Consider the following 22242-nt stretch of genomic DNA (forward strand, 5'->3'; position numbering starts at 1 on the left):
CAACCTGGGTCCTGTGCCACTGGCCCCATCAGCCATCAGGAACCATGGGCAGTAGCTGTTCCTCCAGGAGGGCGATAGTAAACATGAGGCTGCCGCCCAGCAGCAGCCCCAGCCCCTGCAGGAGCACATGGAGCACAGGCTGGGGCTCGGGAGGACGGAGCAGGGCTGGTAGCTGGAAGGGAAGAGACTGTCAGGATTCTGCCCTTACCCAGGACCTACTTGTTTGTTCCCTTCCAAGACAAGAGCTCACTGTCTACGCTGCCCTGCTAGCCTGCAACACTGTGTAGACCAAGCTGACCTCGAACTCGCTGCCTCCTGAGTGAGGGGATTAAGGGTGTATGCAGCCAAGCCTGCCCATCCTGGGCCCCCCACCTTTGGATATTTTTTTTCTGGTGGGGCCATGAGCCTATCCTCTCCAGACCTAGAGGTGGAGGTGGATGGGTGGCACTGCCCTTTCCTCCACACCCACCTGCCCACTGTCCTTGAATTGTCTAGTCTATCCCACACCTCACCATATCCACAAGCGCCACATAGAGGAAGACCCCAGCCGTGACTCCAAACACCCAGGGAGTGAGGGGGATGGGGCCCAGGCTGAGCCCGACCCCGAGGGCTGCACCCCCCAGTCCCAGGGCTCCAGACACGAGGCTCAGCAGGAGCAGCCTCCGGAAGGACAGCCCTGCCTGAAGCAGCATTGCGAAGTCACCTGTTGGGGAAACAGGACAGGACGTGAGTCGGAGCTGCCCCTCACGCTTGTCCACCAACCTCCGAGTTCTACTCTGTGGGTCTCCTTTCTGGAGCCCAGCTACCCACTTGTGCCGTTCCTACCCAGTTCGTGGGGCAGCTCATGGCAGAAGACTGCGAGGGTGGTGCTGAGGCCGCTGGAGAAGCCGTCGGAGAAGGCAGCACCTGACAGCAGCAGAATCAAAGGGTGCTCTTGAGAAAGTCAGGAGTTGCTCTCTGAGCTCCCTCTGGCTCTCTCCCACCTTCCCAGTCACTCTCTCGTCCCTGCTGGTTCAGAGCCCTGCCTCCCACTTCGGCTCCCGTGGCCTCAAACCTAATGCGAGCCCATCAGTGAGGTTGTGCAGGCCATCTCCCAGGAGGACCATCCATGCGATACTGCTACCACCCTGGTGCGCATGACTGTGGCCTTGGTGCCCAGGAGGGACTGGAGCTGGTGGGGACTGGCTGTTCTCCCTCTGGCCCTGAACCTCTGGCTCTGCGGTAAGAAGAACCAGGACAAATGCTGGTAACTGCAAGCGGGGGAGCTACAGGCTGGCAGTGTGCTCATTGTCTCTTCTAGTCACCTGAAGCTGCCTGTAGGGGTCGAAGGACCATCCCACTGCCATCCTCTGGGTCAGGGTTTGGTTCTCCAAGATCCCTTTTGTTCCTGCAGCATCTCTGAAATGGGAGGGCATCCCTCCTGGTGGAGGAGGCAGCAGGGCCAGGGGCTAAGGGGAGAGTGGGCCAGCGGCTGGGAAAGTGAACACCTGGAGAATGTTTTCCGACCCACACCCCTTGCCAGGTCAGCATCTCCCTCTGTTTAATGTTGATATGAACTGCAGAAAAGCAGCCATTTGGCCAGAGGTCCTGGGTCTATGCCAAGAGGCCCATACCCACTCCGTAGTGGACAAGTCCTGTGCAATTGCCAAGCCGCCGCGGTCCAGAAGCACACGCTGCCCCTCACCTCCTGGCTTGGCTAGGACTCTGGGTTTGGCGGTAGAAGGAAAGGAAGGGAGTCACTCACTGGCCCAAGTCCTCTGTGCTGCACAAGTCCCAGCATGTTCTCTAGCACGAAGAGCAGGAAGAGGCCACCAAGCACTGACAGCCCTGGACCCAGGTCCTCCTCTGGTTGCTCACCAGGTCCTGTGTGCCGCCCTCCTCGTGCCTGTCAGAAAGTAGATCAGGGCAGACCCTGGAAGCCCCTATGCCCAACAGCATCCCCTTCTCCCAGGGAAGGGGTAGCAAGCTTTTGCTCATACGTCCCAATAGAAGGCAGTTATGGCTGAAGCCAGGGGTGAGGAGTTAGGATGTGGGAGCCGAAAGAAAGGGCCATGGGTCCTATGGTGAGGAACACGTGGATCCATGGAGGCTAGCTGCCAGGGGGTCAGGATATGAGGATGGAGTTTCGCATACATGTGGCAGCAGGTGTAGCAAGGCATCCCCACAAAGAGTGCCCACGGCCAGGGCCCCCAGGAAGCCCAGCACAGGTCGCAACAGACGAGGTCCCAGGAGCTTCAGCAGGAGCAGGGAGAGGGGAGTAGGGAGGCTGAGCAGCAGGACCGCCAGGGCACTATGAAACAGGGCTGGGAAGGAAGAATGGGGGCTAGTGTCAGGCCAGGGCTGGCCCAAAGGCACGATGTGGGCAGAGATACACTAAAGGGACCCCAGGGAGCCCCCTTCCTTAGCAAGGGACCCACTCCCTCACTGACCAGACAGTGCGTCTCCTGGAGGTGCTGGAGCTGGGGTTTTGATGCAAACCCGGCTGTCGATCTGGTAAAGCAAGGCTGGGCAGAGCAGAGCAAACTGACGAGGGGTCAGGGGAGCCACAGGGTTCAGGCCGAAATTGACCAGCAGCTGGGAACCGTTCAGACACTGGGATTGAGGAGAGGACCGTGTATTAGGGAGTCACAGTGAACTACAGCCCAGATCTTGACATGTGCTCTTCAATAGAGTCCCAGTTCTCTCTCAGGACCCCCTTGGCTCACACTGGCACATGCATTAGAGACAGGGGGTAAGGGAACTTAATAATTAATGTATGTTAATCACTGGTGAGTATTCAATCCAATGTAAGTATTCAACATAAATTTCTCAATTTTCTTTTTTTGGTTTGTTTGTTTGTTTTTGAGACAGGGTTTCTCTGTGTAGTTTTGGTGGCTGTCCTGGAATTCACTCTGTAACCCAGGCTGGCCTCGAACTCACAGAGATCCGCCTGGCTCTGCCTCCCGAGTGCTGGGACTAAAGGTGTGAGCCACCACCGCCCTGCTGCTTTTGATGGGGCATTCCGACTGATGAGAGTCTGGCAGCTTTGTCTGCCTTCTTGTGTGTGTGGAACAAGGAAAAAACTGACCTTTTTCTAGATAGACACAGCCGTCGTCTCCAGGACACCTCTCCACGTTACCATCCTACCCTGATACTCCTCTGGAGTGTGTGTTTGCTAAGTGTGGCCCTGAATTTGGTCAGCCTGCACTAAAGTCAAAGGCGATATCTTTCACTATTAGAGTAACATGTCCTAATACTGAGTAACCATTCAATTTCCGACTCTTCAAATACTTCAGGCCACCTGGTCCCATGGCTCCTGGTCCCTCTCTAGCGACCGTCAGACTTACATCTTCATTCAGATGGTCAGCCAACGAATGGTCCAGCAGCAGAAGCCTGTGGAAGAGGTCTAGGCCTGAGGGCCCTGGCTCACTGGGCAGGTCAGGGGTCTTGGATTCCTCCAGGTCACCCCAGCCTGAAGGACCCAGAGGCATTCCTGCCCAGACATCCACACTCAGCTCTGGTTCCTGCAGCCTAGGTTAGATGGATTAAGAATCAGACTCAAGTTCCCAGGCACCTGCCCTGGGAGCTTTTATGGAGGGACAGCCACAGGAACGTCTCAGAGCTGCCATTGTAGGAGAGCCTGGGATGGGTCGCTGTGGGTCTGGGGGAGAAGCCAGAAGGGCTCCACACTGGGCACCAGGTCAGCCTGGAGACATGCGTGTCAGGAGCAGGGACTTTAAGGCCCTAAGGGTCTGGAGGGGAGAATTAAAAGGCGATAGAGGTGAGACCTTTAAGGATGCTGAGCAGCTGGAGGGTAGAGGAGTTGTAATTCTGGGGATTCATTTCAGGGAGCTAGCGTAGCACTAGACAGCTAGAGCGTAGGCACTGAGTGGAGCTGGGAGATGCGACTTCGGGGCTTGGGAGAGAGATTAATACCTGTGTGTGAAGTTGTCGCCACTTGGGGCTGCAGCCCGCCCAGTAGGGGGCTCATGGTGTCCTAGGCGAAGCCCCTGAACTCGACCCAGCCCTAGGCTGTGGAGAAGCCGAGCCAGACCCCCTGCGGTCAGGGTCCCGTTCTCTCCATACAGGCCAAACAGCTGGGCCAGGTAGTGGTTCTGTTCCTGTTCAGCTGGGCCCAGGCTGGGGACTGAGCCTCCCACCCCAGCCCAAGACCACCCCCATGCACAGGCCAGCCAACAGATGGTGCACTGGGGGCCCCATCACTGGGGTATGGGTTCGAGGCTCTGGTTCTGAATCCTATTTCCCTTGGAACATCCTGAGGATTGTGTCCTAGAACAAGGAGGAGGGTGTCAGGGTCTGGTCAGGGTTTCTGCTCTTCAGCTCAGGGCTGGGGAGAATGGTCATAGGCACTTGATGGGGCTTCATCTGGAGAGTAGCCTCTGCAGGTCCCTCTGTCCCTCCCCCCTGCCTTCTGCAGCAGCCTCTTGACCCAGAGTTTTCCCTACATCTGGTCCAGAGTTGGCTGACATCTCAGGTCCCCCAGACCCACCTCTCACTTTGCCCCTCCCTCCCTATTCCTCTGCAATATGCAGGGCCTCACCCCTACTGGCAATGTGAGAGCTGTCACCGCAGGTCCCTGGGAGGCCTCACTGTGGACCTTACGAGATTCCTGAGTCAGGAGTTCAGCCTTCAGGTGCAACGGAAGCCACGTTTCATACAGGGCTGAAATGGATAGGTTCCCCCTTCCCAGCTGCTTTGGGGCGGAGTCAGGGGTGGGGCAAGTGTGGGAGGGTTCATACAGGAGTTAATGGTTCACTGGTCCCTGGGATGGGAGGGTCAAAAGTCAGTCTCTACTGGGCCCTGACTGGGGAGGGGCCACCCTCTGCCCTGAGGAAGCCACATGGTTAAGAACACGAGTTCTCAGTTTTTTCCTCTTAAATATTTTATAACCCGTTCAGTACCACCCGAGCCTTCTGAATATACCCCTCCCCACATACCTTACATCTGGTACCGAGCTTCGTTTGTTTTCAACCCCATCCCCACATTCCCTGGAAAGTTGAACCAAGGTGTCCCTAAACTGGGGGGCAGGCAAAGAGGCAGATAAGTAGCAATCCCAGATGCATTCCGGGAAGAAACTATTCTTAGCAATTCCCCACCCTGGGAAGCCTAAGAGAGGGCAATTCCCCACTCCAGCAAGCATTAACTGTCAGCACTCACGACTCTATGATCAAAGAACAAGAAAGCGGAAGCCCTGCAGAGGAAAAGAAGCCAGAACAGGGCTCCCCTCTGACATCTGACCTGGCTTAAGATCAGGGGATCAAAGTCTGACCAGCGTGATTGGTCCAGGGGGTTGGGGTTGGCATTACCTGACAGCCGGCCTGGAGACAGAGAGGACACCCAGAGGAAGGGGCACCCAGCCTTCTTGTGGCAGGCAAGGCTGGACAAGGGTCACCTGCAGGGAGCAGGGGAGGGGAGGGACACTACCTTAAAGGGGCAGGCTTGTTTTGCCCTAGGCCTCCTTGACGGGGCACCATGCTCCCTAAGTGCACGCCTGCTAACCCTTTTCCTACGAAAAACAAAGGAGTCCAGAACATAGCGGGCACATTTATTAGGAAGGAGGGATTTCAGTTAGACCCTCATATCCCACACACACACACAAACCAGACTGTCTTTTCCAGAGGAAGGAGGGCAGGCAGAAGGCCCTGGATCCCAGAGGACAGGCAGCATCAGCAGGACAAGGGGGCATGAGCTTGAGGTGGATAAGGCCACTGCTCACCCCTCCAGGGAAATTTAATAGCTAAAATACAGCTACTCCACCCTCCAATCTCAGAGCCAGCAGCCCAGTAGAAGACTGTCTTGTTCTCTGGCAGAGACACCCGGGGCGTGGTTTGTAGCTGAAGGAGGGGATTCGTTTCTTGCTATCTCTTGCTGCTCCTTCGGGTTTCTTTGCCATTGCTGACAGGGTTGCTGGAGGGGCCAGGAGGGCCGGAAGGTGTGTGGTTGGGCTGGCTTCGAGTGATTCGGGTGCTGGGAGGATGTGAGGGGGTGTGAGAGGGATGGGGGCCACCACCAGGACCCGGTTGGGTGCTCAGTCCATTCCCGTTCTGGCTTTCAGAGGCTGATTGTAGGAGAAGAAACAGAATTAGTTAAGGTAAGAGTTCATCCTCAAGGCCTTCTTCCATGCCCCAGGGAGCAGATGAGTTGTCACCGGGCACAACAGCATGGATGCTGACCACGTATGAAAAGACTATGTGTTACAGGTACGGATGGGGCTATAGCCTTGATAATTTTAACTGTCAACTTGACACAACCTAGAGTCTCCTGGGAAGAGGCAGTGAGGGACTGTCTACATTGGTTGGTCTGTGGGTGTGTATATAGGGGACTGTAATTAATTTTGTGGGAAGACCCAGCCCACTGTGGGTGGCACCATTCCCTAGGCAAGCGGTCCTGAATAGAGTACAAAAAACTATGGACTACATGTATGAATGGGACCCCCTGATAATAAGTGGCTACATGAACCCTGGTATAATATATTTCTCTTATGTATCTCTGTATCATTGGGAATCAGACCTAGAATTAGTTGTTGGGTTCAAGGCTCAAAGACCTCTGAAAAAATGTCCTAAGGCCCAAGGTGATTGTAAAACTGGAGAAGATGGGAAGAAGGGCCTGAAGTTTCTGTTTAAATGAAAAGATGAGGTTGGGTCTACCCTGTGGGGTGTCTCGGGTCAGATACCCAGCACCATGATAAAATAAAAAATAAATCCTGGGATTGAATCCCTCTACCCCTGGGCCACTTAGATATTCATCACCGCCCTGTAGTGTGTGAGTGTGTGTGTGTGTACGTACATGCATACAGCCTTCGAGAGTCTACCATGTGGATGTTCTGGGGACTGAACTCAGGGTGTCAGGCTTGATGTCAAGGACCAGTACCTCCTGAACCATCTTGCTGATCTCGACACCCATATATTTTAAACATTCTAATGGAGCCACGAGTGTGAGATGATGTAACTGTATGCTGTCACAATCCCGGGCCCTGTCACAGAGTGCTGCAATCATTACTCCTACAGAGGCTACAAGCCCCCAAAGGCAGGCACCATGCCTTACTCCTTGACAATAGTAGATGCTCTGTGAATGAAGACAGAGGACTGTCTCTGCGTGACAGAGGAACAGTAGGCTGCTGGCTCTCAAACTGCATCCCGACTCAACCCTCTCTTCTACCGGACTGAGACAGCTGTGGCCCAAACTGAAAGGAAAAGTTCTTTCCTTAGTTCACAGATAAAAGTAAATATATAAAACTTAATGTAAAGATTTTATGCTATACATTAAAAAACAAAACAAAAACGAGCTCTTGGGAGCCGCGGAGATGGCTCAGGAGTGCGAGCACTGGATGCTCTTGCAGAGGACCCAGGTTCAGTTCCTAACACCCACATGGCTCAAACATCTGTAATACCAGTTCCATGGGGTCCAGCTCCCTCTTCTGGCCATTGTGGGCTCCAGGGAAGCACACGGCACACAGACATGCACATAAGCAAGACACCTACACACATAAAAATAAATAAATCTTTTTGTTTTTAAACTTTTGTAACTGGGGGCTGGGGGTATAGATCATACTAGAGTGCTTGCCTTGTGTGATAGTGTCTTATGACTGCCAACTTGACAACCTAGAATCACCCAGGGAGATGGGAAGAGGCAAGAAGGACTGTCTATGGCCTGTGGGTGTGTCTATGGGAGATTGTAATTAACTTAATGATGTGGGAAGACCCGGCCCCCTGTGGGTGGCGCTGTTTTAAGAGTGGAGACTGAGCTGAGCACAAACAGGAGAGCAAGCATGAATTCACTCCCTTTGCTCCTGACCATACACATAAGGTGACATAGAGCTCTGTGTCACTTTGGAGCCTGTAGACCAGCCTGGCCTTGAACTGGTACCGTTCACTGTAGTGATGGATCACGTGTAACCTGGGACTGTGAACTAGTCCTTCCTGTGAACTTCCTCCCTGCACTGCCTGCCGTCAGGATAACGAGGATGCCTGGTGCTCACAAAGCCCTGGAGCTGATCCCCAGCACCACACGGGCATGGCGGCACACACCTGTAATCCCCCACTGGAAAACTGGAGGCAGGAAGATCAGGAGTTCTAGGTCTTTACCTAGCAGTTGGAGGTCAGCCTGGGCTACATGGAACTTTCTTAAAACAGCCACCATACGCCAGGTGGTGGTGGCGCACACCTTTAATCCTGGCACTCGGGAGGCAGAGCCAGCCTGGTCTACAGAGTGAGTTCCAGGACAGGCTCCAAAGCTACAGAGAAACCCTGTCACCATCATCACTACCACAATGCCCTCATGAGGCTGGCAAGATGGCTCAGCAGTTAAGGACACTTGCTGCCAAGCCTGGTGTCTCGAGTTCGCTCCCTGGAACCCCACACGGTGGAAGGAGGGCTGACACCGTGAGCTGTCCTCTGATGCCCACTTGCCCACTGTGGCACATGAGGGCTCCTTCCCAAACTAAGTAAATAAACAGAAAAAAATATACACAATAAACAGATTTACAAAGCAGAAAAACAAAACCAAGAAAAACATCTCTTATTTCTAGTACCAGATGACAAAGGTTTTTTTTTTTTTTTTGGAGACAGGGTCTTGCTATGGAGACCAGGCTGGCCCGGAACTCATTCTGTAGAGCTCAGAATGTCCTCAGAACTTGTAGTAACCCTCCTTGCCTCTGCTTCTCAAGTGCTAGACAGCAACCATGCCTGGTTCTTGGCTGCATCCTATTAGAAATATTTTTGTAGTTAGACATGACGGTAACACACATAGTCCAGCACGTGGAAGGTGGAGATAGAAAAGCAGAGATTCCAGGCCACGTTTGGCTACATAGTAAGTTTGAGGCCAGCCTTACATGAAACATTCTCTTAAAAAAACCCCAAAATAGTCATGCAAAAGTAATATTCTATTTTATTTTCATTTTCTCCTTCAATTTTTTTTTTTTTTTTTGGTTTTTCGAGACAGGTTTTCTCTGTGTAGCTTTGCGCCTTTCCTGAATCTCACTCTGTAGACCAGGCTGGCCTTGAACTCACAAAGATCTGCCTGGCTCTGCCTCCCGAGTGCTGGGACTAAAGGCGTGCGCCACCACCGCCCGGCTCAATTTTTTTTTTAAAGACAAGATTTCTCTATGTAGCCCTGGCTGTCCTGGAACTGGCTTTATAGACCAGGCTGGCCTCGAACTCGGAGATCCACCTGCCTCTGCCTCCCAAGTGCTGGGATTAAAGGTATGAGCCACCACCCCTGGCCTTCTATTGTTTTTTATCTTGGGGACTGAACCCAAGGTCTTGGCACTGAACTACCTTCAGTTCCAACATCATATCTCTTCCTTCCTTCCTTCCTTCCTTCCTTCCTTCCTTCCTTCCTTCCTTTCTTATTTCTCCCTCCCCCCCCCCCCCACACCCCAGACAGCGTTCCTCTGTAGCTTTGGAGCCTGTCCTGGATCTCCCTCTATAGCCCAGGCTGGCCTCGAACTCACAGAGATCTGCCTGGCTCTGCCTCCCAAGTGCTGAGATTAAAGGCATGTGCCACCACTGCCCAGCTTCTTTCTCTCTTTCTTTTTCTTTCTTTCTTTCTTTCTCTCTCTCTCTCTCTCTCTCTCTCTCTCTTTCTTTCTTTCTTTCTTTCTTTCTTTCTTCCTTCCTTCCTTCCTTCCTTCTTTTTCTTTTTCTTTCTTTCTTTCTTCTTTCTTTCTTTTTCTTTCTTTCTTTCTCTCTCTCTCTCTCTCTCTCTCTCTCTCTTTCTTTCTTTCTTTCTTTCTTTCTTTCTTTCTTTCTTGATTTATTTGAAGCGGGGTCTCCTTGACCGGCCTGATACTTGCTATGTAGTTCAGGCTAGCCACCAACATGGAAAGATCCCTCCCACTTCAGCCTCCCAAGTGTGAAGGTTATAGGCAAGTGGTGTCATAGCTAGCAATAAGTCATTCTTCTTTTTCTTTCTTTCTTTACATTTATTTTTGTTTTATGTGTAAGAGTATTTTGTGTGTGTGTGTGTGTGTGTGCATGTGCACCATATTGCTTGATCATTTGTGAGGCCAAAAAAGGCACTGAATCCCCTGGAACCAGAGTTGCAGATTGTCTTGAGTGCCATGAGGGTGCTGGGAACCAACCAAACCAGGCCCTCTACCCAGGCAGTCAGTGCTCTAAACCGCTAAGCCATCTCTCCAGCCCTTAAGTCATTTTCAACTGAAAACTGAGATGCTAATTTTATAATGGAATTAAATGGTATCAATTTTTATTATATCATTGGAGGTTTTCCACAAATCCAGAAAGAGTAGGCGATATATACAGTCATATATCATATGAGGGATTGTCTACATTGGTTGACCTGTGGGCCTGACTGTAATTAACTTAATTATGTGGAAACACTCAGCCCACTGTGGGTGGCTCATTCTGTTTTCTGTTTTGTTTTCAGACAGACTCTATCTATGTAGTCCTGACCATCCTGAAACTTACTAAGTAGACCAGGCTGGCTTCGAACTCACAGAGATCCTCCTGTCAGCGACTCCCAAGAAACGGGATTCTAGGTGTGCACTGCTCTGCTGGGCTTGGGTGGCCCATTTTAAGAGTGGAGACACAGGGCTGAGCACAAGCATTAGATGTGACTGTGGATATGTGACCGTCAGTCTCAGCAACGGACAGAACATGACTACCACAGAGGGCTTAGGCAATGGCTCAGTGGTTAAAAACACTGGCTTCTCTTCCAACTGATCCAGGTTTGGCTCCCACCATCCACACTGCAGCTAACAACCATCTGTAACTCCAGTTCCAGGGAATCTGTTACCCTCTTTTGGACTCCTTGGGCACGGCATGCATGTGGTACAGACATACATGTAGGCAAAACATAAAGTACAAATAGATAGAAATATGGATTTTTTTCTTTCTCATTTTTTTGTTTTGTTTTGTTTTGTTTTTGTTTTTCCGAGACAGGGTTTCTTTGCGTAGTTCTGGTTGTCCTGGAACTAGCTCTGTAGGCCAGGCTGACTATAACAAAATCAAAAGCTTCCCATTGCCTATTGATACTGCAGCCATAGCAACTGCAGCATAATGCAACACTAATATGTTTGCTGTGATGTGGGTGTAAACCAGCCCACAGAGCTATGGGCCTTAAAAAGGCATAGCACACAATTATATACGGTATATCACTTTATAATCAATGACCACGTGATCACATGTTACCAGCTTAAGTATTTACAATTCTTTCTTTTTTTTTTTTTTGGTTTGGGTTTTGGAGACAGGGTTTCTCTATATAGCTCTGGCTGTCCTGGAACTCACTCTTGTGGGCCAGGCTGGCCTCGAACTCCTGCCTCTGCCTCCCCGTGGGGTGTGTGCCACTACAGCCTGCTATTCTGTATTTGCTATTATTATTTCAGAGTATAATTCTCCTATGTAAAGAAGGAAATCAAGATTTGGTATTGTCTTGTTGTTTGTTTGGGACACGGTCTCACTTTAAACCCTAGACTAGATAGGAACTTATGACAATTCTTTTGCCTCATCTCCTCCCCAGTGCTGGGATTATGGTTGTGAAAACTTAAATAACAATATAATGATATTTAAAAATTGTAGCATATGCCTTTAATCCCAGAACTAGCGAGACCTAAGCAGGGGGAAATCGCTGTGAGTTTGAGGCCAGCCTGGACTACAGAGTGAGACACTGTATCCAAAGAGAGAAAAAGAAAAAGGAAGAAAAAAGACAAGGAATGAAAAAAACACCATAGGTTATGTCACATAGCTTAGGGATAAAGTAGGTCACACAATCAAGGGGTGTGTGTGTGTGTGTGTGTGTGTGTGTGTGTATACATATATATATATATATATATATATATATATATATATATACCTATTTCTCAGAATATATTCCCATCCTTAGTGATTTATGACTGCATATATTTATATATACATATATATTATATATATGTATATATGAGTGTGTTTATGTGCACTTATTACAAGGAACTTACAAGAGTATTTTAAATATGGTCCATGTAAGCCTGTTTGCTCTTAACAGTCATTTGCCACTGTGGAGACAGTATTCTCCTTTTGTTTTTTCACTGGTGGTAACAAAAGGGAAGAGCACTCGAGCTCTGTCGGTGGTGAGGGGTCTCCAAATCTTTCCACTACTGGGACTTGCAGAAGGTATGCATACGAAGGGCACAGGGAGACACACTTGGAAAAGGGACAAGGGAAAGGCATCTCTCCCGGCTGGGGAGAATGGGGACTTAAAGGGGCCAGTGGAAGGAAAGAAATGGATTTATTTACCTGGAGAGGCAGTAGGGGGTCCCGTGGTAGCTTGAGGGGCAGTGGGGCTGCTGTCATTCTGCACCTGAAGGCACAGATTACACACTCAGACCCTGCTCAACACCATGCTGCTTGGCTGGATCTGCCCATTTTCCTCCAGACCCAGGGACTTACCGATTTGTTGGGCGCCTGCTGAGTGTTATACTCTGGATTGGGCTCGCTGAAATTCGGAACTTCAGAATAAACCATGCAGAATCTGCAAGGAAAAAAGCCAAAGCCTTGGACCCATCTTTTGGGCCACACACAAATCCCGCCAATGGGGTGTGCACGGCACAGGCTTGTTTGTGTTGTCTTCTGGTAAACCCTAACTTGCCCGCTTGGGTCGGCTAGTGCTTATCTCAATTCTCGAGACAGAACTTACTCTCCAATCTTCTGCAGATCGCCCCCACGGCCAGTGTAGAGTGTCAGACAACCTTTGAACACTGAGGCATACCTGTGGAGTAGAGTGAGGGTCAGCAGGATTCAGTCTTCAGAAACGTTGTAGGGACTTTTAACCACACCCTTCAGCGGTCGCTGCTGGGAGCCCTGACTTACCCTTTGGTGAGTCGGATAATGTCCCCAGGCTGGATTAGGTTGCCCACGTCGTCCCACACTGAGATATTGATGCTGCCCGTTTTGTCTGCTACTTTGCAGGTCCGAACCTCGTGTCCGTCCTTTGTCTTAGTCACTCGGCCTTTAGGGGAAGAAATACATGGGGGTGGGATTAAAGTCATGCAAGTGGGGTGGTGGTGGCGACAGTCTGGGTGTTGGCTGAGTGAGGGAAAAGTGTAGAAGCTGAGCAAAGCTCATCTCCCTCCTTGGGGGCAGGAGGTTATGCGTGGGTGTGTGTGGGGGTGATAGTTGGAGGGTCCAGCACCATGGAGAGAGCCCTGAGTGGAAAAAGGCCCGCGTGGCTAGTGAGGCATCAGGCTTTCTAAAGTTCTATCTACTCTGTACCCACCGGCAGCTAGCTCCCTGTGCCAGCCGGTCTGAGAGGGGTTAGAGGGCCTTGGGGAGCCTCCTCCCAGTCCAGGCAGCAGGTTAAGGACGTAGGCGGGGGTCCCGTGTGCCCCCACTCTCCACGCTCCTCCCCTGTGCGTCCACTGCGCATGCATAGCCACCTGTCTCCAGTACAATGAAGATAAGGTTCAGATTCTTGAGCCCGGGCTTGATATCCTTCACGAAGGTCTCGGTCGTCATGCTTCCCGAACCGTGGCACCCGGCTGGAAGTGGAAACGGGAGAGGAAGAAGGCTCAGGGTTGGGAGCCCCCATGCTCCCGTTTGGCCTACCCACGACACCAGGCGGGGATCCGGCAGCCTTGGTCCCTCGCTAACCCTTCTGGGAGGTCAGACACAAACTTCCCTGGGGGCCTCGTACTTCGAGATCAGAACTTAGAGATCTCTGGAAAAGACGCTCAGGGGCTGGACAGCCCTCGGTCAGGATGCCTTCGGGCTCACAGGCTCCGAAGCAGGGAGGCGACCGGCGTCTCGTAGGGAACCCGGTGCAGCGCCAGGGAACGGAATCTCACTCCGCCGACCTTCCTGACTCCCCGTCCCCACACCCCGAGCTCGCTCGGCCCATCCCCTCCCCCACGCGCAGCCCACCACCCACCCAGCCAGCGGGCGGGACTGTGCACGCCGCCGAGCCACCCGCAGGGGGAGCCAGGGGGCTGGCCGCCGCCGGATGCTGCCGAGTGGAACGCGGGAGCGCACACATTCCCGGAAGTGTCCCCTGACCTCCTCCGGCCAATAGGGAGCGAGCTGCTCTCGGGACGCCCCGCCTCCGGCCAGCGCCCATCCAATCAGGCTCCGATATTCGCGCGCCGCGAACGGGGCGGTTTTAGGCATTAAAGGAGCCTCGGCGGAGAGCAGTTCCGTAGGAGGAAAGACGGGCGGACCACCAGGGGGCGCCTCCGCTGCCAGAGCTTCCCTTCGGCTCAGAAAATGCACTTCAGGCTCTCATGATTTTTTTGTTTTTCCCCCTTTTCAGGTAGTCGCACAAGGGAAAAAAGGTCCAAGGGCTTTGGAATGCAGCGGACCAAAGTCTGGATCCCAGCCTGTGTCTTCGCCTCTTTTCTCAGCCATTAAACATATAGACTCCGTTTTACCCCTGAAAATGGAAAGTTAGGTAAAAAAGCGATGCCTAGGACATGGCAGGAACTTACACAGACAGGGTCTTCATCTTTAATACACTAAACAGTTGGGCCCAGGCCTCTGGAACAAGTGGCATTTTTATGCAATAGAAAGACAACAGGCAGACTGAGCCTCCTTTGGAAGAAATGAAACCTGGGACATAAAAAGCAGGTCTCATTTGGTTCACAAGGCATATCCGGTTCCTGTTTTCTTCTCTCGCTGGACCTTAAAGTCTCCTCGAGCATGAAACCACCCAGATTGTCAGATTGCCCTCAAAGGTAACTAGCTCCGTATTCTTATAAATACACCAGTTACATATGTACTAATGTGAATTTCCCTTTTAAAAAAGACAATATAACAAATATTATTTGACACCAGGTTAGCCTAAGAGGTAATGTAATTTCATTTCTTGTCTTGCTTAATTCCTTACCTATCCCAGAGCGCATTAGGCTCCACCATGACTTCCCTTGAAGTTCCCCGGGTTCTCTTCCCACCCACACTCCCCTAATCACGGCGTTGCCACCTTAGGGCACTCTTGAGTTTTTGAAGGGCCGCGGCGGACACTTCCGGAGCGTGTGGCTGGGAGGCGGGCGACCCTTAGAACACCCTCGATCAAAGCTCTGCGGTGAGGCACTCCCTCCCTCAGCACCCCGCCGCCCTCCGTTCCCATGACTGTGAGTCACAGGGTCGGGAGGCTCCGGGATGCTGACCACAGCCCTGCCAACCGAGGGGCTGGCCGGACAGCAGCAGCAGGTCACGCTGTCACACCGGCTGCCCCGCGGCGATCTGGCCCCAGCGTTGCATCAGCCCTAGCACCGGAGCCGTGCACTATGGAACACGAGGTGACTTGGAGGGCGGCGCACTCAGGGTGGCCCCGATCTTCACACCTGAGGAACCCGGAGTCCTCCCTCCCAAGGGGCCACAAGGTCCCAGCAGGGGTCCTTAGGGACTTCCGGCCCGGAGCGGAGGCCTCGCTAGCCCCGGTCTCCCGCAGGCCGCTCGCTCGGAGCGTCCGGTCGCCACCGAGTTAAACAAAGGGGCGGGGCTTGGTGACGGGCTTCCGCCCCGTTGCGTAGCAGCAGTGGGCGTGGCCAAGGGTTAGTCCGAGGCAACCAGGAGTGGTCGGAACCTTCTTCCCCATCCTTCCCTTCCCCTTCCCCTTCCAGGGAAGGCTGAGACCCGGCACCCGGGCTACCCGGCGGCCTCCGTGGCCGCAGCTCCAGCCTGGCCCCGCGTCCAGAGAACCCAGGCCACGTCCAGGAGGGCGGTGCGTAATGCGCCCGAGCGAGCTTGTAACCCAGGGTGTGGGAGGGGAGCGGAGCGGAGGGGGCGAGGTCCCTCCCGGTGGATCGGCGCCGGCCTGGGTCGGAGGTGCTGGGGGTCGAGAGGGAGGGTGGGGAGGAGGAGGGACAATGGAGGAAGGGAGCTCCGCTGGGAGGAGTCGGGGGTGAGCTGGGGGCTCTGGAGCTTAGGAAGGTCCTTTGGAGTAGGGAAGCCTTGGGGAGTGCGGGAGTGGCCTTGGGCTGGCCTGAGGACCGGGGAGGAGCAAGACCGCCCGGGCCCGGGGACAACGTGGAGTTTAAATGGCAATGATTGACGGGCCTGCCGGCGAGGAAGGGAACGTTCTGGGGGCTAGCCTTGGCTGGAACCGCGGAACCCAAACCTCCGCCCTCCAAGCGCCATAGCTTGGCTTCTTTCCCGTGCCTTGTCTTTCTCTTTTATTCCTTCGCCGCTCCTTTCCCCTCCCCACCCCTCCGTGGCGTGGAGGACTCTTACATTCCTTACATCCTTGCCTCTGAATGATTTGCAGCCCCGCTCCCTCGCACGCACGGTCCATCCACACACTTTATACACCGGGAAGCCCACCCCAGCCCAAGGAGGCAGAACAGTTGGTGGGTAGAGAGCAGGGAACGGGAGGGAGCCGAAAACAAGAAGGATTGAGCGTGTTTTGGATCGGCACACTTCCTAGTAAGAAGCTAGCTTCATCTGAACCGGTAGCAAATGTGGCGGTTACCAAGGCCACTGTTCTCAGAGACTGACCTGTGAGAATATTGGCAGGTACTTCTTATAACAATAGTTTTAGCTAATAACAGTGTTGCTGGCTGCTAGTATTTCCCAAGAAAGAATGGAATTGGATAGTGATAAGGGAAGGTGAGGGGTGCGTTAGTATTGTTACGCTCTGTCTCCAATAGACCCTGTGGCAGGGCCTGCTTCCCAGAAGTTGAAAAGAAGGAACAAGCAATTTCAAACATTTCCCCTGGTCCCTGTGAATTTATTGTGCCAGTCTGTTGCTACAACTAAGAGCAGTCTAGAATCCCCTTTCATATTGATTATCTCGTCTTATTTTCGGGTTAATATGTAAGACAAGGCAGGTATCATCGTCTCTATTTGACAGTTGGAGAAACCTAAAACCAAGAGGTTACAATGGTGTATTTGAAGTTGTCTGGTGGGTGGCAGAGCTAGGCCTGGAATAATCCCAGACCTCGCTCTCCTGGCTCTTTGGCTCTCTGCTTGGTTGACAACCCCTGGTCCAGTTCCCAAAGGGTTAATTTTCCCGTGCAGAAAGCTTTTTTGTTTCTGGGTCTGGAACTTGGCCCTAGGAGACTGAGCATAGCTAATAGTTCCTCTTCCTGGAAGCATTTTTGAGGTACAGGGGCATGTGCCAGATTGTTGGGAAATATGGGGTGTTGTTCAAAGGAACGAAGTGTTCCTTCTTCTGTATTGTGTGTGTTTTCAGGAGACAAGTAGTAGAGAGGAACATCATCTCTCTCTCTCCTCTTTGGACCACCAAGAAGAGAAAGTGCCAGGTTTTACACCTTCATTCATCTCTCCATGCTGAACGTGCTGTGATTGAGGAGCACGGTGAACTAATGAGCAAACGTACCGTATTCGGGAGATGAAGACTTTGTACTCTACATAAAAATCATCATCCTGTTTTATCCCAACATCGCCCTTGAGCTGTTGATACACACACGCCATAATGATGCAAGGAGTTTGATTAGTAGGAGTTTGACTAGTACTCCTGTATGTCATTGGATCGGATTCTCAGGGACCTGGAACTTGAACTTGGGTCCATCTCTGTAGGCATGCGTCTAGTCAGCCCAGTTTTACTGCTCTAGCTGACTAAGTTGCCCACCCGGGAACACCACCTCTACTTTCCCCTCCTTACCAAGGATTTGAGAAAGAGTCTCTTCTGTGGCTCCTGCTGACCATGAGTTTGCGTGTTCCTCCTGTCTCAGCCTCCCAGGTGTGGGATTACAGGTGTGAGCTACCATACCTGACTTTCTGTTTTTCTGTTTACAAGCACCACCGATTTCCTCAGCCCCCACCCCTTTATCCCTTTTTTTTTTTTTTTTTTTGGTTTTTCGAGACAGGGTTTCTCTGTGTAGCTTTGCGCCTTTCCTGGAACTCGCTTTGGAGACCAGGCTGGCCTCGAACTCACAGAGATCCGCCTGGCTCTGCCTCCCAAGTGCTGGGATTAAAGGCGTGCGCCACCACCGCCCGACCCCTTTTCTCCTTTTTTATTTTTATTTTTTTTTGGTTTTTCGAGACAGGGTTTCTCTGTGTAGCTTTGCGCCTTTCCTGGGACTCGCTTGGTAGCCCAGGCTGGCCTCGAACTCACAGAGATCCGCCTGGCTCTGCCTCCCGAGTGCTGGGATTAAAGGCGTGCGCCACCACCGCCCGGCCTTTTCTCCTTTTTTAAAGCCTGATTTCCTTCAGGCGTATTTCCCAATTTGCACCTATAGTAGCGTTCTTGGGTGTCTCAGTCAAATAATGTTTTCCACAAGGAAGGTAGGACCTACCTGGATGTTTTAGGGTTTGTTTGTTTGTTTGCTCTTTCTTTTTTGTGTTTTGTTTTTTGAGACAGGGTTTCTCTGTTTAGCCCTGGCTTTCCTAGAACTCACTCTGTAGACCAGGCCTAGCTCAAACTCACAGAAATCTGTCTGCCTCTGCCTCCCGAGTGCTGGGATTAAAGGCATACACCACCACCACCACTGCTGCCTGGCTGGGTTTTGAAATTTTTAATTTTTTTTTTTTTAGACAACGTCTCATATAGGCCAGGCTGGCCTTGAACTCCTGACCCTCCTTCATTCAATCCCATGTGCTAGGATTGCAGGTATGAACCAGCATTCCTGCTTTTTGCCTAATTTTAAGTCTTAAGACTGGATTTGAACACATTTTAGAAATGGACTTCTTGATTTATTGAGACAGGGTCTCTGTGGGTCAGGCGACTTGGAACTCACTTATCTTCTGACTCTTTCAAGCCCTGACATTACAGACAGGCGCCATCCTGTCCAGCTCAGGGTTTTCCTATGGTACTAAGATTGGGTCCCAGCACCTTGTAAATGCCAGGCAGTGTAAATACATCTCCAGACCAGGGTTTTTGTTTTTGTTTGAGACAAGGTTTGGCCATGAATTCTAGGCTGGTTTGGAGCTATGGAGCTATGGAGCTGGAACTGGCCTCGAACTCAGAATTCTCCTACTTCACCTACTGAGTGCTGGGATTACAGGCATGAGCTACTATGCATGGTCTCCAGACTTATTTTGACAGGAAATAATGTAAGTGAAAACACTTTGGAAACAGTAAAGGCTAGTACAGGGAAAATATGAATTCGTATATTGTGTGGTCACCAACTTGGAATTTGTGACATTACTTGTTATATGTGTGAATAAAGAAGCATATATACAGGGGCTGGAGAGATGGCTCAGTGGTTAATAGTACTGACTGCTCTTTCACAGGACCAGGGTTTGATTTCAAGCACCCATAAGGCAGTTCACAACTGTCTGTAACTCCAGTACCAGCCAGTCAACTTCAGGCATCAGGCACAAATGGGGTACACAGACATATATGCAGGCAATTCACCCATGTATATAAAATGAGATAAAAATAATTTTGTAAAATTAATGTGTGTATATATGTGTAGGTGGAATTTTCTTTCCTGCCAGCCAATTCCCAAATAACCACACAGAGACTTAATATTAATTATAAATGCTTGGCCATAGCTCAGGCTTGTTTTTAGCTAGCTCTTATAACTTAAATTAACCCATTTCTATTAATCTATGTGCTGCCCCAAGGTTCATTTACCTCATTTACTTCCTTCCCATCCTGCTCACTCTGTGACTCATGGCATCTCCTCTGACTCTGCCTTTCTCCCCATCATTCTCTCTGCCCCGAAAGTCCTGCCTAGCCATTGGCCAATCAGCTTTTTTTATTAAACCAATCACAGTGACATATATTCACACAATGTAAAGGAATATTCCACATATATGTATGTGTGTGCACACACACATTTTATTTTTGAGACAGGATCTCGGGTACCCCTTGAACTTTGGTCTTCTTGCCTCTACCTCCAGGGCGCTAAGATTATAGGCGTGCATTACTACCCCCCACCAGTTGATTTGGTGCTAGGATTAAATTCATGACTAGGCAAGCACTCCACCCCTGAGCTACGGCCTCAGCTCTCCTTTTTCCTCTCCTGTATTTTTCTTTTTTTAACAAATCTTGTCTCCTGTAGCTTCCCATCTCCACCTTGGCTTCTTTTCTTTCCCTCTACTAGACAAAATGCCCTCCCTGTTTGTAGGAAGTGTAGAAACCTGCAGTCCTGAAGGGGTTTCTCCTCCTCTCCACCTGCCCCACCCTCCAGATCCCAGCCTCCTCGGTCTCACTGTTGAATGGAGGTAGTTCCCCTGACTGACATTTTTTTCTTCCCTGTTCCTATTAATAGAGTGCTCCTGATTGTGACATCATACCCACCCCTTGGCCATGAAACTTGTCACTAGGAAGAAAGACTCAGCCGGAGAATAGCCAACAAGATGGGATACTTGGAGCATCTCCTGAGTAGCACTGAGTGGAGGCATCCAGGGGTCGGAACCTTGTAAACAGGGAGCCTGCCCCCACCACCTAGACGGTAAGCAGCCTTGATTTGGAATCTCATTTCAGACTTGCCTCTTTTCTCTGGTAAAGGTTTCTCCTGACCTTGAAAACCTGGTTCCCTGAAGCTTTCTACAATTAATGCATGCTATCACTAATTTTGTTGATAGTAAGTTTTATTTTGTTAGTTTATCTTGTACACTCACTGGATTATACCTGTGCCTTAGCTTGAAGACAGCGGTTACATCTTTTCTTTCTCCTACAAGTCTCTGTTGGCAATAAGACTTTAGAGTTAGGATGAAAAGGTTTGGATTGACCACACACAGTGCTGTGTGCTGGTGGAAACTAGGAGTCCCGGCCATCCTTTGGAGCCTAGCAGGCCTTAAATTAGTCATTTGGTGAGTTCTTAAAGAACTATAGGCCCTCTGAGTTCTCCAAGAATTTGAATTTAGGGCTGAAAAGATGCTTCAGTGCATAAGAGTCTTGCTGTGAAAGCAAAAAGACCCAAGTTCAAATCCCCACCAGCCATGTGAAAGCCTGTAGACGAGCATGGGGGTCAGAGACAGGCAGGTCCCATGAGGGACACCGTCACACACATGCCCAGACACTACACACACATACTAAAAAAAAAAAGAATTTCGTATGAAATGTACTAAAGCAACTCATCTTTAAAAATCCTCTGAGCCAGGTGTATTGGCACATGCCTTTAATTCCAGCTCTTGAGAGGCAGAGGCAGGTGGATTGCTGTGAATTCCAGGCTAGCCTGGTCTACATAGAGAGGTCCAGGTCAGCCAGGCCTACATAGTGAGACCCTATCTCAAAACCAAAAAACCACCTAGACAGATAAATATCCTCTGGTAAATGGCAATTCTAGCATTCTGTGATTAAATAGCCCTTAGAAGCCAGGTAGCCTTGCTGCCCCATCTCATAAGGGGAGGTGGGGAACTGAGTTCTGAAGAGAGTTTCAGTTTACAGTTTCTCCTGCTAAAATAGGAAACCACTTCCTTTCTAGAGAGTTGCTGAGGGGAGGAGGTTAGTTGGTAGGAAACATAAGTACCTTTTGTAATACAATTGCCACTGAGTATATCCGTTTTTGTTTACATTTTATATTCTCAATCATAGAGCCCTTTGGAAATTGCATAGCCAGGATGTTCCTGTCACACTGTGTAAGGAAACTGAGGCCCAGGATAGCACATGGGTCAGGGATAGCATTAGAGCTAAGGCTCAGATTCAGAATCGGTGGTGGTAGTTGCTGTTTTAATTTATTTTATTATTAGTGTGTCTGTGCATGATGGGGTCGGTGGGCTGTGCCTTGGCACACATGTGGAGGTCAGAGAACAACTTTGTGGAATTGTTTCTCTCTTTCCACCTTTGTGTGGATTCCAGGGGCTGAACTCAGGTTACCAGGATTGTACAGCAAGCACCTGAGGTTGCTGAACTACCTCTCCAGCCCCATCTTAAACGCTGTAACGGAGATGAAACCTAGGGCGAGCTAGGCAAGCAATCTGTCACTGAGCTCCGTCTCCAGCCCTGAGCAGCTTTGTTTTCTGTTCTTGAATCAGGCTTCTTCATTCCATAAAATAAATGTCCTGGTGGGTGAGCACAAGAGTTTGACTTTGAGAAGCTAAAGAAAACAAATGAAATAGAGACTGGTTATTTCAAACGGATTAGTTAACATGAGAGTATTTCGAGTTATTTTTGTGTGTAAGGACTAATGCAAAGGAACACCACTTCTTTCTAGATTTATTCATTGGGGACAGGGAGATAGGATGGCATGTTCTAGGGGCACCTGTGAGGTCTTCACCAGTTAAACTTCCTAAGACCTGTCTGTCTCCTTAGGCTAGGGCAGGTTTTGGATCCATTTGCCTGTGTGTCTGATCTTTTGTAGTAACTGAGGCTGGCCTGTAATGAGGGTGGAGAAGAGAGTGGCAGAAGAGACCACATCCCTTGCCCTTATCCATTTGTGAAGAGTGGTGACAGCATGCCCAT

General features: G+C 50.7%; 3 protein-coding genes across 9 annotated transcripts in view; 1 reads left to right on the forward strand and 2 right to left on the reverse strand.

Annotated features, from left to right (window-relative positions):
* Nucleotides 1-18: 18 nt before the first annotated feature.
* Slc39a5 (solute carrier family 39 member 5) lies at nt 19-5408 on the reverse strand. The gene is given in 13 exon segments (XM_052753655.1): nt 19-172; nt 513-703; nt 826-906; nt 1055-1216; nt 1305-1398; nt 1745-1885; nt 2134-2303; nt 2430-2592; nt 3327-3510; nt 3916-4139; nt 4141-4269; nt 4541-4627; nt 4938-5408. Coding segments are annotated over 11 exon segments (1614 nt in total). The 5' UTR covers nt 4201-4269; nt 4541-4627; nt 4938-5408; the 3' UTR covers nt 19-28.
* A 116-nt stretch (nt 5409-5524) lies between these two features.
* On the reverse strand, nt 5525-14174 carry Nabp2 (nucleic acid binding protein 2). Of its 3 annotated transcripts, none has more exons than XM_052753662.1 (7): nt 13986-14174; nt 13370-13471; nt 12804-12942; nt 12631-12702; nt 12384-12465; nt 12231-12294; nt 5525-6058 (listed from the first exon to the last, which is right to left on the reverse strand). In XM_052753662.1, exons 1-7 carry the CDS (start codon nt 14044-14046, stop codon nt 5859-5861), a joined length of 720 nt encoding a protein of 239 aa, XP_052609622.1. In that variant the 5' UTR covers nt 14047-14174; the 3' UTR covers nt 5525-5858. The 3 variants fall into 3 exon arrangements, with proteins under 3 accessions (XP_052609622.1, XP_052609624.1, XP_052609623.1); XM_052753664.1 differs by lacking the exon at nt 13986-14174 and adding an exon at nt 13861-13979; XM_052753663.1 differs by lacking the exon at nt 13986-14174 and adding an exon at nt 13627-13798.
* Nucleotides 14175-14351: 177 nt separating this feature from the next.
* Nucleotides 14352-22242, forward strand: part of Rnf41 (ring finger protein 41) — a 30970-nt gene continuing 23079 nt past the window's right edge. Inside the window, exons 1-2 of one of the 5 annotated variants that reach the window (XM_052753661.1) lie at nt 14352-14659; nt 20108-20290. The gene's annotated coding sequence lies outside the window, so the exon portion shown is untranslated. Of the gene's footprint in view, nt 14660-14872; nt 15224-15471; nt 15649-17118; nt 17643-20107; nt 20291-22242 lie in introns of those variants that run through there. The other 4 variants (XM_052753660.1, XM_052753656.1, XM_052753659.1 and 1 more) reach the window with 4 other exon arrangements.

This window comes from Peromyscus californicus, unplaced genomic scaffold (genome assembly GCF_007827085.1).
Source record: "Peromyscus californicus insignis strain IS unplaced genomic scaffold, ASM782708v3 Scaffold_24__1_contigs__length_46423439, whole genome shotgun sequence".
Taxonomy (NCBI): Eukaryota; Metazoa; Chordata; class Mammalia; order Rodentia; family Cricetidae; genus Peromyscus; species Peromyscus californicus.